The sequence below is a fragment of the Humulus lupulus genome, chromosome 3 (genome assembly GCF_963169125.1).
Source record: "Humulus lupulus chromosome 3, drHumLupu1.1, whole genome shotgun sequence".
Taxonomy (NCBI): Eukaryota; Viridiplantae; Streptophyta; class Magnoliopsida; order Rosales; family Cannabaceae; genus Humulus; species Humulus lupulus.
Window position 1 is genome coordinate 33885880 of NC_084795.1, and position 17108 is coordinate 33902987.

Genomic DNA, 17108 nt, shown 5'->3' on the forward strand with positions numbered 1-17108 from the left:
AATCTCCATTTCTAGAGTAGGAGCTGGTTGTTGCCATGGACCTGAAGAGTGCTAATGTTCTAAGGAGGATGCAGATAAAACAAAAAGAAATAAGTGACCAGAGAATAAATAAGTTACCTTCTTGGGTAAAGGCTAGGTTGTTGGCAACCAGATCAGTAGTTAAAAAGTACTCCTGGAAGTACTTTCCTACATTGGACTTGTAGGTAGTCTCACTCAGGAAGATGCGAGTCGATTCCTGGTGACAGAGATGGAAAAACCCTATGTTGCCTTGGTTGGGGTTGGATTTAAGATCGAACAGGTAGTTGATCTCATGAGGCATAGGGACAGGCCATTTTTTTATGGCTATAAAGGATATAGAGTGCAAAAAGCATTCTATACCCATTTGGGGTTATTTGGAAAGGAGCGACCCCGAAATAATTGGCCACTCCCTGGAAAAAAGGATGAAGAGGCAAGATTGCTCCTGCTCAATATGGTACCTCGACCAGGCGTTGAAGGCACAGCCAGGCAGGTTTGCCCTCTGGTCGTTGGTAGGTTTGAATAAAGTTACCCTAGAAAGTCCGTACTTCTTAAGGTAATTGGTTAGCATCTTAGCAGTGATTTGGCTAGGAGGAGCAACGTAACATTCGACGTCTGGTCGAAGGACGTCTCGGGGTTGGACCTATGTTTGGATTTTGGGATCATTATTTTCAGCTCGACTGCTGGTCGAAGGAATTTCAGCCTGAGGAGTAGGCTGAGCTGTTTGAAGGTTGGTTGGTTTCTTTTTCTGGGTGGTGGATTTTACACTACCCGTATTTGATGGACTGGATGGAGGTCTGTTGGTTGGAATACAAGAAAAAGGAATCTCCGGGATGATTAGCGACGACTGTTCTTCATCCACGAGCAGCTGGGCAAGCTGGTCATCGTCGATTGGCCTCTCACCTCCCCACGAATCTTGCATGAAAATCTGCGAACAGAGAAGGGGAGATGAGAATCTACGGCCCAAAAGACCAAGAGGTGTTAAGAGTTGGAATAACGTTGCTCGTATATAAAAGTTAAGCTTTTATATGACCAGCAGCATTCTGACAAAAACACTAAATCTTATACGAACAGTTTGGAAAACTAATCAAAAAGCAGAAGTAAAAAAAAAATTAAGGAGAAACTTTTTCGACTCTGAAGGGGCGAGAAAAACCCAGTTTTTCTAAAGGCTTAAAAATCAAATTTTTACTTCGATTTTACGCCCTAAATTAATTATCCTGACTACCAAACTGATTCCTAACACCAACAAAGTGTTATTTTCCTATCATATTTAGCACAGATCAACGTACCCATTTACCCCGAAACAATTTTGCTAGAATAGACAGAAATGTTCAAGAACTCAGAACCTAAAATAAGGGGAAAACAGGCATTGCACAGCACAACATAACAGAAAGGAATCGATCAGGAAACTTACTTGGATGAAAGATTGGAGTGAAGATTTAAGCGTTGATTCAAACGGCTGGGTAGGCGCACCTTGGATCAACGAATTTTTCTAAGTTTGTTTTGCTTTGTTCTTCAGAGCTCTTGAGGAAAAGAGGATTAGTAAAAAGTGAAAAAGTGAAAAGAATGGGTTATTTATATTGATCGTAGCGCTGTAAAAGAGGTAATAATGGGATTAACTTTTCAAGGCATGGGGAAGCGCAATAGCCGTCATACAACTTTTGGGAAACTGAAAAGACATGATTAGTTGCCTTTTTCGAGAAGGCATGGACGGCACTGATATATTTGATGGGGTATGCGAGGGGTCGGTCACCTAATTTTACTTTATGCTGGTCGCAATAAAATAAACTTGGGGGGAAAATGCTTATCAAAAAATGGCTCCTGATGACGTGGCGAGAATTTCGTACACATGGTTGGCACGTGGCAGTTTTGAAGTGAAAGGATGTTGTTCGCCTATCGACCATATGATTATGGTTTCATCAAGTCTCGCGTTTAGATGCGACCAGTCTGGTCTCATGCTTCTATTTACTTCCTTTAAGACACGCAATCTCGTAATAACTACATGTATTATATTTTCTTTTTATTACCTTGATACGCTGATATTAATGATAATTAAGGCCCATCAGCCCATATAACCTCCTTGAGCCTATAAATAAGAATGAGAGGGCTCAAGGAAATGACTTTTTGGAATTTTAGACTTTTAATCTTTGTATTCAGAGAGAAAAGCATAGTATGATTATCTACTGAATTTTGTAATTCTCGTATGGCTTGTGAAACTCAAGAACCCTAGTTCTTTAATCACAACATTGGGATTCAATATCAATAAGAACCCTAAGTGGACATAAGGTCATTACCACCTTGTTGGGGCCGAACCACTATAAATTGCTTGTGTCAATTTCTTCCCGTTTGATTCTCTTCTTGATTACCTTTTTGTTCTTTGTCGTTTATTTGACTCCGTGTCATTGACGAAATCAAGGGTCAACAAAAGAAAACTTCCAAAACAGGACACAAGAAGCAAACAAACAAAAAATGTTCAAAGAGCAACAAAACCACAAACTAGAAAAAGTAGAAAAGCAAATGAAAAATAACTAACAAAAACAGGAAAAGAAAACGAAATAGAAACAACCACATACAAAACCGTACACTAAGTTATTTTAACATCATCGTGAAAAATCTCCTTATTGATAGATTCATGATCCAAGGCTCTAGTTTGGTTCCACCTTAAGCTCCATTTAGCCAAATTATGCGCTGTAAAGTTGCAGAGTTTGTCAATCTTGTCCACGGCCCAGTTCTGAAATGAATTCACCAAAATCTGAAAAGCTTTGTTTTACATTTGTGAGTGCCTTGTTCTCCTTAGTAGGATTTTCATTTAGGAAATCAGAAATGAACTCCAAGCAATCCGATTGGAATATGAATAAATCCTAGCAGTGATGGATAGCCAATTCCATCCCCTTGGTCACTGCTAGAGATTCTCCCATAGTTGGATTAGTCTGGGCCACCCTTTCCATGAAGGCTGCCACCACTTTTGCATCATGACTGCGAGCAACAGCTGCCACCATAGAACCAGAGTTCCTAACTGCCACATCAGTGTTTACTAAGATTCATCTCGTCGGGGGCGGGGGGCACCCAACGTTGCAGAGAAGAAGAAAATGACTTTTCCTTCAAATTAGGCAGATGTTCCATGAATCTTCGATTGATTGAGTTACACATAGCACTAAACTTAGAGGAATAATTTCCAAAAAGAGCAGCATTCCATTCTTTTCATAAGGTATCCATAATAAGGGACACACCAAGTAGAAATTCTTGGAAACAGAGAACCTGAGGCCTATTCGAGTCATTCTTAAAGTACACCAGCCAATCTTCCCATGAATTAAGCTGAACAAGACCAGGCCTAATGCCCCATAACGCTACAAACCACAGTTTCTCGACACAAGGGCATTTCCAGAAAAGATGCAAAGAGTCCCCCTTCTCCATATCATAGAGCAAGCACCTATGGGACCCTTCAGAATGTAGAAAAGAATGCCTAACCCTAGTTTTCAGGTTATTGGATGAAATTTTCCACCAAAAAAACTTGAATCTAGTGTGAATCTTAGAGCCCCAAATCATTTTCCAACACCCATTATTGGTCCTAGTAGTTTCATGTAACCCTAGCGCCACCCTACAAGCTTATTTGACTGAGAATTGACCTGACTTTTCAAAGTTCCATAGCCACGAGTCAGACTGGGGACTTTGGGGAAACACAATATTCACTATACACTTAACATCCTCAAGCAAAAGCCGGAGAAGCAGCTTTGGAATATCCCACTGCGAGTTAACAATAAAGTTTTCAACCAAACTTACTCCATTTGTCGCATTTCTTTTAGGGATCAGTTTAAGATCATCCCCTGGAACCCAGTTATTGAACCAAATAGAGGTAGTCCTTCCATTGCCAATTCTACTGCACATTCCTCTCTCAACAATAAATTGTGACTTCGTGATGCCTTTCCACAACAGAGGGTATTGCTGCTTGAGAGGAAGATCTAAGACATTTCTTCCCTTGACATACTTTGCATCCACCAATGCATTCCAGAGGCCATGGTGGCCCTCAACAATAGCCCAAACCCTCTTAGCCAAAATAATATGGTTTAGAACGTGGGTTCTTCTGAAGCATAAACCTCCTGTAAGTTTTGGTTTGCATAAACTCCTCCACAAAGCCATGTGCATTTTTCTTTGACCTTGTGAGCTTCCCCCACCAGAAATCACAAAGAGAACTGTCAATTTTTGAAGCAATTCCAATAGAAAACACATCATTGGCAGCCACATAGGAAGCAATGGCTAATCCAACTGATTGGACCATGTGACCATGAGTGGACTTCCTTCTTTTGATAGAGTGGATAACCTCCCGAGCAACCATAGTGTTGTCGTGAATGACTCTACCTTTCTCAAAAGTTGACTAAGTAGGAACGATAATAGTGGGAAGTAAATTCTTTAGCCTCGACGCTATGATTTTGGATACTATTTTGTAAGAGACATTGCAGAGAGAAATTAGATGATAGTCGTTAACCTCACTCGGACTGTCCTCCTTAGGAATAAACACCAAATTGGTGTTATTGATGAAACTGGGAAAGTCTCCATGCAAGAAGAAATGTTGCACCATCTATATCAAATCCTTGTGTATTGTATCCCAATGATGCTTATAGAATGCCACTGTCATCCTATTCGGTCCCAGAGCTTTGTCGACTCCCATCTCATTCAAAGTTTGACGAATCTCATCACCATTGGGAATTTCAATCAAACTAACGTTCTGCTCTTCCAAAATGACTCTAGAAATTAGGTCACCCAACCTGGCCTTTGATCTACTTACGTTCGGCCCAAAAATCTCAATAGTGCATGATTGTATCCCAAAAATCTGAAATTTTGGACACCTCATCAATCCAAGACCCATCCGGACCTTTGAGGTAGGATATGGTGTTTCTCCACCTATGAATCAAAGCGGAGACATGGAAGAACTTGGTACTCCAATCCCCTTACGAAAGCCACCGAATTCTTGAATTTTGACGCCAAAACATCTCTTCTCTGATGGGGACCTCTTTCAATTTATCTTTCCCGGACTCAACCCATATAGGATTATCCTGTTCATTCGCTTCAGCCTCACTGACTCTAGTCTTCGCTTCAAGAACCTGCTGGCTTATATTTCTGAACTCGCACCTATTCCAAGTCGACAACTCTCTACGAGTACAGACTATCTTCTTTTGAAAATTCATCATAGGATTGGGATTCACATCTTGTTTCTAGGCTTTCTTGACCACCCACACACTATGTTTGTCCCTAATCCACATATAGAAGTATTTAAACTGGTCCCCACATGAATCTACAGCCCCCACGGTATTAAGAATGATCGTGTTATAATCTGAATATAATGAAGGGACATTTGTAATAGTGGCTTTAGGGAATTTAACCCTCCAATCCACACAAGAAATCACCCTATTAAGTCTCACTTTTTTTTTTCACCATACCGCAACCCACCTTCTTTGTTCTTTGTCTCCAAGTAAAAAGGACTCCTCTCGTCCTAAGGTCAATCGTGCATGTTATAGCTACCATACTCCTTAATTCGAAGGAGTACTGAAATCAGTTTCCAAGTTTTCTATAGTTGATCATCTCAGAGTCTCGCAAAGTTCCATTCAAATCCCATATGGGCATGCAAGGATGGGAACTATGGATAACCTTGTTTCCAAAATCCACCCAAAAATCATGTTTATCGGCATGAGAAAGAGGTCTGTAAACTCCCATGAGGTCCTGAAACTCCCTCGGGGGGTCCAAGGCGATTGTGCCAACAATCAAGTTTTTGTTTTGGAGGGTGATATTACAATAAACCTCTAGTTTCCAGCAGAAAGTTGATCCTCCTGATATACTTGAAGGCTTAACATAGGTTATTTGAATGAAATTGAATTTATTGGCTAAAAGCTTGAACTTACCAACAACCATTTTTGTTTTTGACAACAACAAAATGTCTGGCTTCCACCTCCTGAGGAGATCTGAAAGTTCCTGAATAGCCAAGGGCCCCCCCAATCCCCAACAATTCCAAGCTAGGACAATCTTGGCTGCTTTGGAGACTTTTGAGGGCAAGTCTCCATAGCCCCAAACCTAAAAACCGAGTTGTTTTCATTTGTTGAGCATCCGTCTGAGGTTCCACCGAATTCTCCACGGTTTCCTCAATTCTAACCATTTTGAGGAGTTGTTTTTGGGTATTTACAAACTCAGCATCTAAATCCACTGTTACGTTGATCAAGTTATGTCTCCAGTTCCTTTTAATTTGTGGCGAAATCCTTCTACTGCTCGACTTCCTAATGGGCTTCTCAACTGGGATTGCTCTATCTTTCTTTTTTATGGGTCGACCTCTTTTGTTAACTGTGGACGGAGGGGTTGCTTTAGAGCCAGTAGAAAATTGCAGCTCAGATTCCTCAAGACAGAGGCCCTGGCTAGTCTTAGCGCAACTCGACTCTAGCAAAACATCATCTCTGGATTTGACTCTTCCCTTCACAAACGACTGTTGAGGTGGAACAGGAATGAACACAGATGAAGCCTTACATTTTCTGGGGTCGTTTGTGTGTTCTACAACTCAAAGATCGTCTATAAAGCATGGAGGATTGAATAACGTGGGTGGACTATGGTATTTATCCACATTAAGGGAGCCCAGATACATAGATAATGCATTGGTCCAACATTCTTGAGAAGGCCACGGAGTGGCTTGTACATTTGGGCCAAATAACTGAGTCCAGCATTTGTCCAAGGCAGGCCCATCAAGAATTGAAAATCTTGGGCCACCCACCACGTCCTTCCCAGAGATCCCCTTGCTTGTGGCCCCTAAGAAATCCTGGCTAGTTGTAACGACTCAAAATCACTAATAAGGCTTAAGGGCCTTGATTAGCGTTTCGGGAGGGCATAATGGGTATATGCTTGATTTAATGGTTTAATACATGACTATGTGGCATGCATGATTAATATGATCATATGACTATGTGACATGCATGTTTGTGAGTATTAGATATGCATGCTTAGAATCAGTTTGTTGAGTCCTAGTTTAGCTCAGGGAATTTAGTTGGAAGTGGGGAGTAGGATTGGTTTGAATCCTAAAAGTTTTGGCTGGAAGGAGAAGGAGAAAAACCCAGAATTTCTGGGCTCGAAGGAGGCGTGCCGCGACCCAGCCCTGGGGCACCACGACGCGTGTAGACTATTCGGCCTGGGTTGCTCTCTAAGATGGGGGCGTGTCGCGAACCACTAGGCCAAGTCGTAGCCCACCTCCCCTTTGGCTTGGGTCCTTACTCTCTGATTTGGGGGCAAGTCATGACCCACTAAGCCAGGTCACGATCCGCCTAGGGATTTTGGCCTTAGAATGGTTTCTAGAATTGGTAAGGCTCGGGGGTTTGAACCTAGGCGCTGAAGACAATTTCTACTACCCAGTTTAGTATAAATTAAGGTCCCGGAGGCTAGTTTCTGTCTCCTAAGTATTTATTTGGATTGGAAGTTAAAAATTACCCATTGGACATTGTGACTAGGTTTATCGACAAGGCTCGGGACTGAGGATCATGCTCGGGATCATTCCATTATCTCCATTCGAAATTAAAAGTAAGAAAACTGCACCCTTGTGTGGCTGTGTTGGGACTGGGATTCCCTGTATTTTAATACATATGTTGTATGACTGTGATAATGTCACGTGAGCATAAAATAAACGGCCTAAGAGAGTCGGGGCTGATAATTTGCGCACAGGACGCGACTCGACAACTGTGAGCCGGGGTCAGCTAGATAAACACTGGATTCAACCTAAGCGAGCCGGAGTCAGTGGGTTAAACAGAGGGTGCAGCCTAAGGGCGTCAACCCTGAGTATTGTGTATTGATTGAGATAAACTATTGAATATAGATGTTTATTCTTGTTAGCTTGATGTCATGGCTTGTTGAATGTCTGGTTAACTATCTTATGAATTATTTGATTGTCATCATTGTATGTGTCTGCTATTATGGTTTTCTTGTAGGGTCTTGGCCCATGGGTGCTACGTGGTACAGGTAAAGGCAAGGGTAAGGTGGGTCAACCATGAGTTAGAGAGTTTTGGGGGCGAGGTATACATTGTCAGCTGCTCGTCCTCCATGGCCGAGGAAAAGTACACGGACATAAGCCTAAAACTTGTATTTTGCCATTAGAGTGGCCACTAGTTGTATATAACTTTTGAGAGTTTGTAAATTGTCTTTTAAACCCTATTTTTGAGATCTCATGTATCAAACATCTATTTAATAGAAATTAACCGCTTATGATCAAAAATATTTTAACCCCAACCTGATTATGACTTTAGGATCACATTTTTTATTCAAATGACTTTATTAGCAAGTCTTGCACTATTTCAAATACATAGTGTAACGATCTTGGTTATCCAGGGCGTTACATTAGTGGTCCTCGAAGTGCCACCCTCCAACTCCACATGTTTAAAATCCATAATAGTGGAAAGTTGTCATATCCACTCTCCATGCAAATTAGTGGGAATTTCATGCAGTTTTTTATTTGTCTCAACTCGTACTTCATCCGTGCTTGTAAGTTGTACGGTAATTGTCTTGTTCAATTCTGAATCCACCACCAAATTTGAATTCTTTTCTAATCTCCTCTTCGTCGGCGATGACCCCAGAATCGGTTCGGACAGACTGTTCTTCAGCATTCTCCCAGCTTTATTAGCCTAAGATGAGATACCCTTTCTCCATTCAATGAATCACTTCGTTCTTCGAACAACAAAGCACGACTGCTCCTAGGCTTCCAGATGGATCCAGGTGCCATACAAAGGGAAAAGTTCCCCGTTAATATCCTGAACAGTAGTTGGGGGCCTAAAATAGAACTTTTGATCATGACCAAGAACACCACACTTGAAGCAGATCCGTGGAAGATGGAAATATTTATATTGTAGCCAGAGGGGTTCCACGCTTGCTCCTTTCAAGAAAAGGCCAGAGCATAACGATTTCTCCACATCCACTCTGGCTTTGAACCTAAGGGTGCCAACCCCGTATTTCATGGCACTTTCTGGGATCTCATACTCCGAACTTGCCTTGGCCGCAATCTTGTGAAGATTCTATGGAGACCAATAACCAGGTGGGATACCCTACACTATTATCCAGACGAGAGTCGAATCAAACGTAACCTTTGTAAATGCACAATGAATCAGTCATTGCTAAATAACCAGCAAAGCACCTCCCACTGCCCATGGGCGTTTGGCCAGTTCATAGTCAGCATCTTCTTCTATTTTGAACTCAAACTCTAGAAGACCTTGTTGTAGCTCCTTCCACTTCCACCCCCGAATAGAGGCCCACGCCATTTTCAAAGAGCTATCAATGATAGCTTTAGAAATTTGCTTTTTCAAGTATATTTTCCCCAAAAGGAACCTCAGGAACATAAGCCCTTGGTCCGCACCTCGAGGAGGAAGCTCCATGGACATGTCATCCATAGATAGTGTAATAATTTTCTGGTTCCATATTGACTTGCCTTTGTCTTGCGTTTGTCCTCCCTCCATCACTGAGGACCTTCAATCTTTTCTCTACACCACATTTTTTAACAAGAAAATGAGAATACCAACACCTAACAAGCTAGGAAGCTCCTAAGAGAGCACTACTCAAGAGAGTACTTCAAATATTTGATTTGGAAGATAAATACTTTTGGTGATTATATAAAAATCTGATTTTGTGTTGGCTTGGTGTGGTGGGGTATAATTTTGCATAAAATAAAAAAGAAATAGAGTTAGAAGAGGAGTTAAGCAGTTGGACTTTTTTTTTCTTGGCATACGCCCCCATCAACACAGGGGACGATCCTCATTAAACTTGAAATGTCAAAACAAACATAAAGCAAGGAAAACTATAAGTGTCTTTGGCACCTTAACTAAAAAACTGTTTTTTGTTTTTAAAAGCTAAAAACTATTTTTTGAAAACAAGTGGGGGTGTTTGACATTGTTTTCATAAAACAATTTTTAAAAACAAAGTTACAAAAAACAGAAAATTTTGAGAACAACAAAATGTTGTTTTCTGGTGTTCTCAAATTTTCTTTCTTTACTTTCTCACTTCTTATTTTTCATCATTTTTTCTTTCAAATTATTTTATCTCATTATTTATTATAAACTTTTAAAATATTTTTCTCTTTGTAAATATATTTGTTAATTTTTTATTTAAGATTTAAAAAAAAATTAAAACTAAAAAATTGTTTTTAGAAAACATTAATCAAACATCTCTTATTTTTTCAAAACTACAAAAACAGTTTTCTGTTCTCATTTCTAATAACACAATTTTAAAAACAAAAATCAGAAAACAATAACTAAGAAGCGCTACAATTGCATAACATAGTTTAACCTCATCAGTACTTACAAGAACAGAGAAGCCACTACAGCCATACGCAGGTGGCAGGAGACTTTATTTTAATAAATGGGGACAGCTAAGCTTATTAAATTCAGCTCAACTGCCTGCCTAATTTTCTCTTTAAATTCACTTCAACTCAACGCTCTACCCATCTCATCACTACCACTACTATTGATCTTATTATTCAATTAACATAATATATAACAGATATTTCTTTCTTCCCTTCTTTGTGGATCCAAAAGTAGTACCAAAAACAACTTATATAGATGGCCGATTTCAACACTACTACTAATCATGAGCAGCACACCAATCAGGTTGATCATCACATAATGACTACTACTACTACTGGGAAAGAAGAAGAAGTAAGAATTGAAATGAGTGAAATTGAGAAGAACAAAGTGGCCAAAATGAGGGCTCTTGTCCACAAACAAGATCCTACTTCGAAGGAAGTGGATGATGATTTGATGCTTAGAAGATTCCTTCGAGCTCGAGACATGGATGTAGAGAAGGCCTCCCACATGTTCCTCAAGTACCTAAGATGGAGGCACTCCTTCATGGCCCCCAATGGTGGCCGCTTCTCTGACTCAGATGTTCCAAATGAGATTGCTCAGAACAAGTTCTTTATGCCAGGCTATGACAAACAAGGACGCCCTATTCTCCTCGTCTTTGGTGGCAGGCATAAGCAGCATAACCTCGATGAGTTCAAACGTAATTTCTACTTAAATAATTGATACCCACTCTAATTATTATACATTCCTAATCAAACCTTATACTTTTCTCTTCTTAATTTCATCATCATCAGGTTTTGTTGTCTATGTCCTTGAAAAAATATGTGCCAGGTAGGTCTTATCCCAGTGTGCCAAGAAATGGGGACAGTTGTTATTTTTGTGAGGAATTATTTGTTTCAATTGAACTAATCATTCACTCTCTGCCTGTCTGACTTGTTAATTACGATTAATTGTTGTTGCAGAATGCCCAAAGGGCATGAGAAGTTTGTAGCCATTGGAGATCTTCAAGGCTGGGGTTATGCCAATTGTGACATTCGTGGATACTTAGCAGCTCTATCTATTTTGCAGGTTATTATTTATACACATATACAGTAAAACATTCATACTATAGTCATAAAACATCGTAGCTACAACTTTAGCTACAACTTTGGAATAAACTTCTCATTATAATAAGTTATAATATATTTTTGTCATACTTAAAATATACACGCAATATTTGTGTTAATATTAAATATATAATATATATTATTTTATAGGGTAGGTAATCATTTGGTACCCTGTGTTTTTGCAAAGTATTATTTTGGTACCCTCTGTTTTCAATAATGCTCATATGGTACCCTGTATTTTAAAATCGTATATATTTGATACCCTAAACTCAAATTTAATTAATAAAATTTTATCAATTTAATCAAACTGTTGTCAATTATGTAAGTTACAAATTTAAATTTAATTACATAATTACATATAACTAATGACAGTTTGATTATATTGACAAAATTTTATCTATCAAATATGAGTTTAGGGTACCAAATATGTACGATTTTAAAATACAGGGTACCATATGAGCATTATTGAAAACAGAGGGTACCAAAATGATACTTTGCAAAAACATAAGGTACCAAATGAATTAATTCCCTATTTTATACGTACTAAAAATTCATGATAAAATTAATTATTAATTTAGACTTGTAAAATAATTTTTGTATATTTCCAACATTATATAAATATATATGTTGTAGTTATACATTTATGTCATTTTCGTCTATCAATGTTGTGTATATATTAGTATTAACATATGTATATGCATGTATATAAAGGACTGTTACCCGGAGAGGCTTGGCAAGTTACTCTTAGTCCACGTTCCCTATTTTTTCGTGACTGCTTGGAAGATGATCCACCCATTCATTGACAAAAACACCAAAAAGAAGGTATTTATTTATCTAAATACACATTACAAAGTGATATTTACAATTATATACTTATAATATAAAATAATTACAAAAATCATCTACAAATTTTATTTATAAAAATACATTGTCATGTCGTCAAAAAATATCAGATTTTGAAAGTAATATACTTGAATTTGAAATTTTCCTGAAATCCTAGTTTTCCTATTTTTCTAGGTTTAAAAAAAAACATTTTAGTTACTTAAAATGTTAATAAGTTACTAATTAGTTATTATTCTCACTGTTTTTTATACTATTTTTTTCAACTTTTTTTTTTTTTTTCATGGTAGGGGCCTCTCTCTCCATTATACTCTTTTTTTTTTATTAATTTCTTAAAAAAAAATTCCGGGCACACCACTAGATAGTTGGGCTCAAAAGTGGTATCACCGCGACCTACTCTTCAAGGTGATCATTTTGATATGTGGGAAGCATATATTTTTTGGCCATCCCAAGAGAAGATGACCATAATAAAAAACAACTTTTTAGCTTTTTTTATATTTTGTTGACAAAAAAATAACTAAATTTTAAACTTGATCAAAATTTAATATACTAAAATTTGTATTCTTATTTTACATTTAAAAGATAATATATTGTATTTAAACAACTTAAATTTATTTAAAAATATTCTGAGTAACTTTTTTAAAATAGATTATTTAGGATATTGTTTTGTAACTTTTAAATAGAATATAAAAAAAATTGTATAGCATACTAAAAGTAACTTTTAATAATAAGTTATATAGTATTTGTTATATTTTATTGTAACTCATTAGTTTCTAAAAAATAACTAATCGACAACGTAAAAGTATCTTAAGTAATAAGACACCATAATAAAACTTCAAAATAACTAATTAGTGTCTTAAGATCAAAAAAGTTTCAAAAAATAAGTATTGGAAGTAACCAAAATGTATATAAAATAATATGTTATAAAAATTTTAAAAAAAATTCATGAAAAAAGTAACTAATTGGCAACTTATTAATATTTTAAGTAACCAAAATGTTATTTTTTTAAACTCAGAAAAACTGGAAAATTGGGATTTCAGAAAAATTTCAAATTCAGGTATATTACTTTTTAAATCCTCTATTTTTTTATTACATGACAATGTATTTTTGTAAATAAAATTTTGTAAGTGATTTTTGTAATTAAATTATAAAATATTATTAGGAATGTAAATTTCTCTGACATATATGTATATATAAAAGAAAAAATTAATTAAGTTGATATATATGCACCTTGATTATTTGGGCAGATAGTCTTTGTGGATAACAAAAAGATAAAAGCCACTCTCCTAAACCACATCGATGAGGAGCAGCTCCCTGAGATTTATGGAGGCAAATTATCTTTAGTTCCCGCCCAAGACTGCTGACTACTCTACTAATGAGTAATTCATTCATATAGGCCATAGTTAGTTACAATAGTGCACAATTTTATGTGCTAATGTACATAATTTATTACTCTATCATTTACAGCGAATCTCCAGCACTTATTAAAAAAATTATGAATAATTTAAGGTGTCGACAATAAAGTCTAAACAAAATATTTCTACGTGTGATGATAGTAGAAGTTTAGAATATTATTTTGGCACCCTAAATTATTCGAAATTTCATGAAAATGTATTAGAGATTCGATGTGATTATAATGAACACTGTCACATAAAAGAATTAAGATTATATTTTACCCACGTGTGTAAAAATATATGATTCACTATATATACCATATTTATTTATTTGGCTCCCTTGGCAAAATGATTTATTTTTTTAAAGTCATTTTACATTATAGTCTAGTTTTAATAATTCTTTGCAAAATGACATCTCATAATTTAGACAGTTAGTCGAAAATTTAGACAAGTAGTCGAAAAATTCAAATAGCCGGTCGAAAATTTTAGAAAGCAAGTCGAAAAATTTAGACAACTGGTCGAATTTAAGACATATGTCATTTTGCAAAAAATTATCAAAAATAGGCGCGAATGCAAAATCATTACAAAAAAAATATTATTTTCACCAATTTCTCTTTATTTATATATATAGTATCATGGACAATACCGCCTCATGCCTAGAAAAGACAGTGAGATAGTTATATAATTATGTTAAATATATTAATTTTCAAATAAAATAAAGTAAAATTATATGTATGGTCTCCTCAATTTAAAAGGGAAATTAGACTTTTGATGCATATTATGGGGATCGAATGACAAAATAATACCATGCTTAAAAAATATCACATTTTTATGCAGTATTTTCCTGAATTCCCAAAATGCCCCTGAAATAAGTTTCCCTCTCTATTTTCTCATTCTTCGCTCTCTATCTCTTCGTTTTCCCTCTCTATCTCTTAAACTCTCATATACACAAAAAAAGTCAGCCACCATTATCTTAATTATCTTAATGTATACTAATTTTCGAGCTCAATTTGGATTTCAGATCTAGAGGCAAGTTGTGAGTCCTTTCAAGTCAAGAAACTTCATTTTGGATTTCGAATCTAGGGGAAAAAATCATATGGGTAAGTATATATATTATATGTAGTGAGGAAACTTGTCTGTCTACATTACTTGTCTTATTTCGAACAGGTCTGTGTATGCCTTCATGCTTTATTGTAATTTTTCACTGTCGGAATGAATTTTGGATACTTTATGCATTTTTATCTGGATTTTTTGCCTGCCTTGATGTGTTTCGATGAAACACGATAGGCCTCGATGGGTTGCATGCATGCAGGCTCGATGGTCCTCGATGGACCTCGACGTGCCTCGATAGTGTTAGGATGTTAATACCTCAATGGTCCTCGATGGACCTCAATAAACCCCATTCGGTGATGTCCAGTGGACACCTCGATATGTCTCGATTGTCCTCGTTAGAGACATAGAACTTAATATATAGGGACTCGATGGATTCATCTGCCTTGATGTGCCTCGATTGTACTCGATAAAACTCGATAGGTGTATAAGAATTTAATTGGATTGTTTGCCTCGATAGGCCTCGATTGCCCTCAATATACATCGATAATGTGACCTCGATAGGCCTCGACATATATCGATAGAAATCGATATTTTGCTGTTTTATGTTGTAGTTTAACTTTTTGACCTTTTTTTTGTTGCAGATTCGACTGTTTCCATATTTGTTGCATTTAATGGTGTTTGGGAACTCGAAAATAGGATTGGATTTTCAGGGATGCTGAAAATCAAGTTCTGCCCGTGGAGAATGGTGTGACATATGAACAACTGCTTGAAATTCTGTACGATGAGCTTGAAGTGGATAAATGTGTGCATGACTTGAAAATTGAGGTCCCATACACATGCCTATCACAATCCGTCAAACCTACCGTTATAAAAAATGATAGGCATATGCATGCATTCATTGGGTTATCATCGAAATCTGTAGAGAAGCTTATTCATCTATGTGTGACATTGATTAAGAAGGGAGGTATAAGAAATGCATCGGCTTCTGCCAGCATTAATAAAGAAGTTCGATTTGAAGAGAACATTTCTCCTCCATGTCATGGTTTCAAAGGAACTCAAGGTGACGTTGGAACATGTGTTCCCGAGACAAATCCAGACATCATAGTCCATGATGATATCCCAGTTAGAGATCCGCCATATTTGCATGACACGGCGGAGTACGATCCATATGGCTACGATCCTTATGTCAATGACGATCCTATTGCTGATGCAACAGATCTTGCTGGGATGTTAGGATAGATTTGCCAACACAGAGTTCAAATGTTATGGTAGATGAGGAGTGCAGAATAGAAGATCGGCAAACACCTGGGACCAACAATAATTGTCCAGGTCCAAGTAGAACCGATGATAGTTTTAGATGGAGTTCTCCATTGGACTTAGGTGAAGATCGTAGAACATGGAGTGCTCCCATGTTCACCAAAGAGGATATAGAGGCCTCACATCAACATCATTCCTCAACCAGCAAAGCTTCAGGAGAATTGCACCTTAGCAAGTTATTTCAGAACAAGCTTGAATTGAAAACCAAAGCATTCATATTTGCGATGAAGAATAATTTTGAGTTTATGGTGAAGAAATCTGGGACTGATGTGTGGTACATTACCTGCAAGGATCCTGATTGTGGTTGGAGATTGAGGGGTAAGAAAAAAATGTGATCTGAAATGTTTGAGATTACTGTATACAATGAAGTACACACTTGCTCACAAGAAATACGAGATAAGGACGACCATCAAGCATCACTGTGGGTTGTTGGGCACCTAATCAAGAGGAAATTTGCTACCGATGGTACTCGGTACATGGCAAATAACATAAGGGAGGATATGAAGCACCATTTTGGGGTCGAAATGAGCTATGAGAAGGCGTGGAGATGCAGAGAAAATGCTCTTATGTATGTCAGAGGGACACCTGAGGAATCATACTCCAAGTTACCTGGATACCTGTGTCAGTTGGAGCATAAGAACCCAGGTACAATTACTGATTTTGTAGCAGAAGATGGTCGTTTCTTGTATTGCTTCTTTTCCCTCGGTGTTTCTAGGCATGGTTTCCAGTGCTGTCATCCTGTAATTTGTGTGGAAGGCACATTCTTGAAGAATAAGTATGGTGGCCACATGCTCTGTGTTGTTGCATTGGATGCAAACAACCAATTGTTTCCAATTGCGTTTGCATTGGTGAACAGTGAGAACCATAACTCTTGGACTTATTTCATGAGAAAATTGAAGGAAGCCATAGGGGACGTTGAGAACCTTGCTTTTGTATCGAACAGGCATAAAAGCATTAATCATGCTTTGGAGCTTGTGTTCCCAGATGCCTATCACGGTGCATGTTACCATCACATCTGTATGAATGTGGTGGCAAAATTCAAAACTGACCACATGCAAGACATCACGGGGTGTGCAGCG

The 17108-nt window shown here is 37.5% G+C and overlaps 1 protein-coding gene across 2 annotated transcripts; it reads left to right on the top strand.

The window, feature by feature from the left end:
- The first annotated feature begins 10451 nt into the window (after positions 1-10451).
- On the top strand, positions 10452-13998 carry LOC133822492 (uncharacterized). 2 transcript variants are annotated; one of them, XM_062254842.1, is made up of 6 exons: positions 10452-11019; positions 11114-11150; positions 11282-11387; positions 12137-12247; positions 13281-13322; positions 13513-13998. In XM_062254842.1, the coding sequence occupies exons 1-6, from the start codon at positions 10578-10580 to the stop codon at positions 13627-13629; spliced, it is 855 nt and encodes a 284-aa protein (XP_062110826.1). In that variant the 5' UTR covers positions 10452-10577; the 3' UTR covers positions 13630-13998. The 2 variants fall into 2 exon arrangements, with proteins under 2 accessions (XP_062110826.1, XP_062110827.1); XM_062254843.1 differs by lacking the exon at positions 13281-13322 and having other exon boundaries at positions 10453-11019.
- Positions 13999-17108: the final 3110 nt, after the last annotated feature.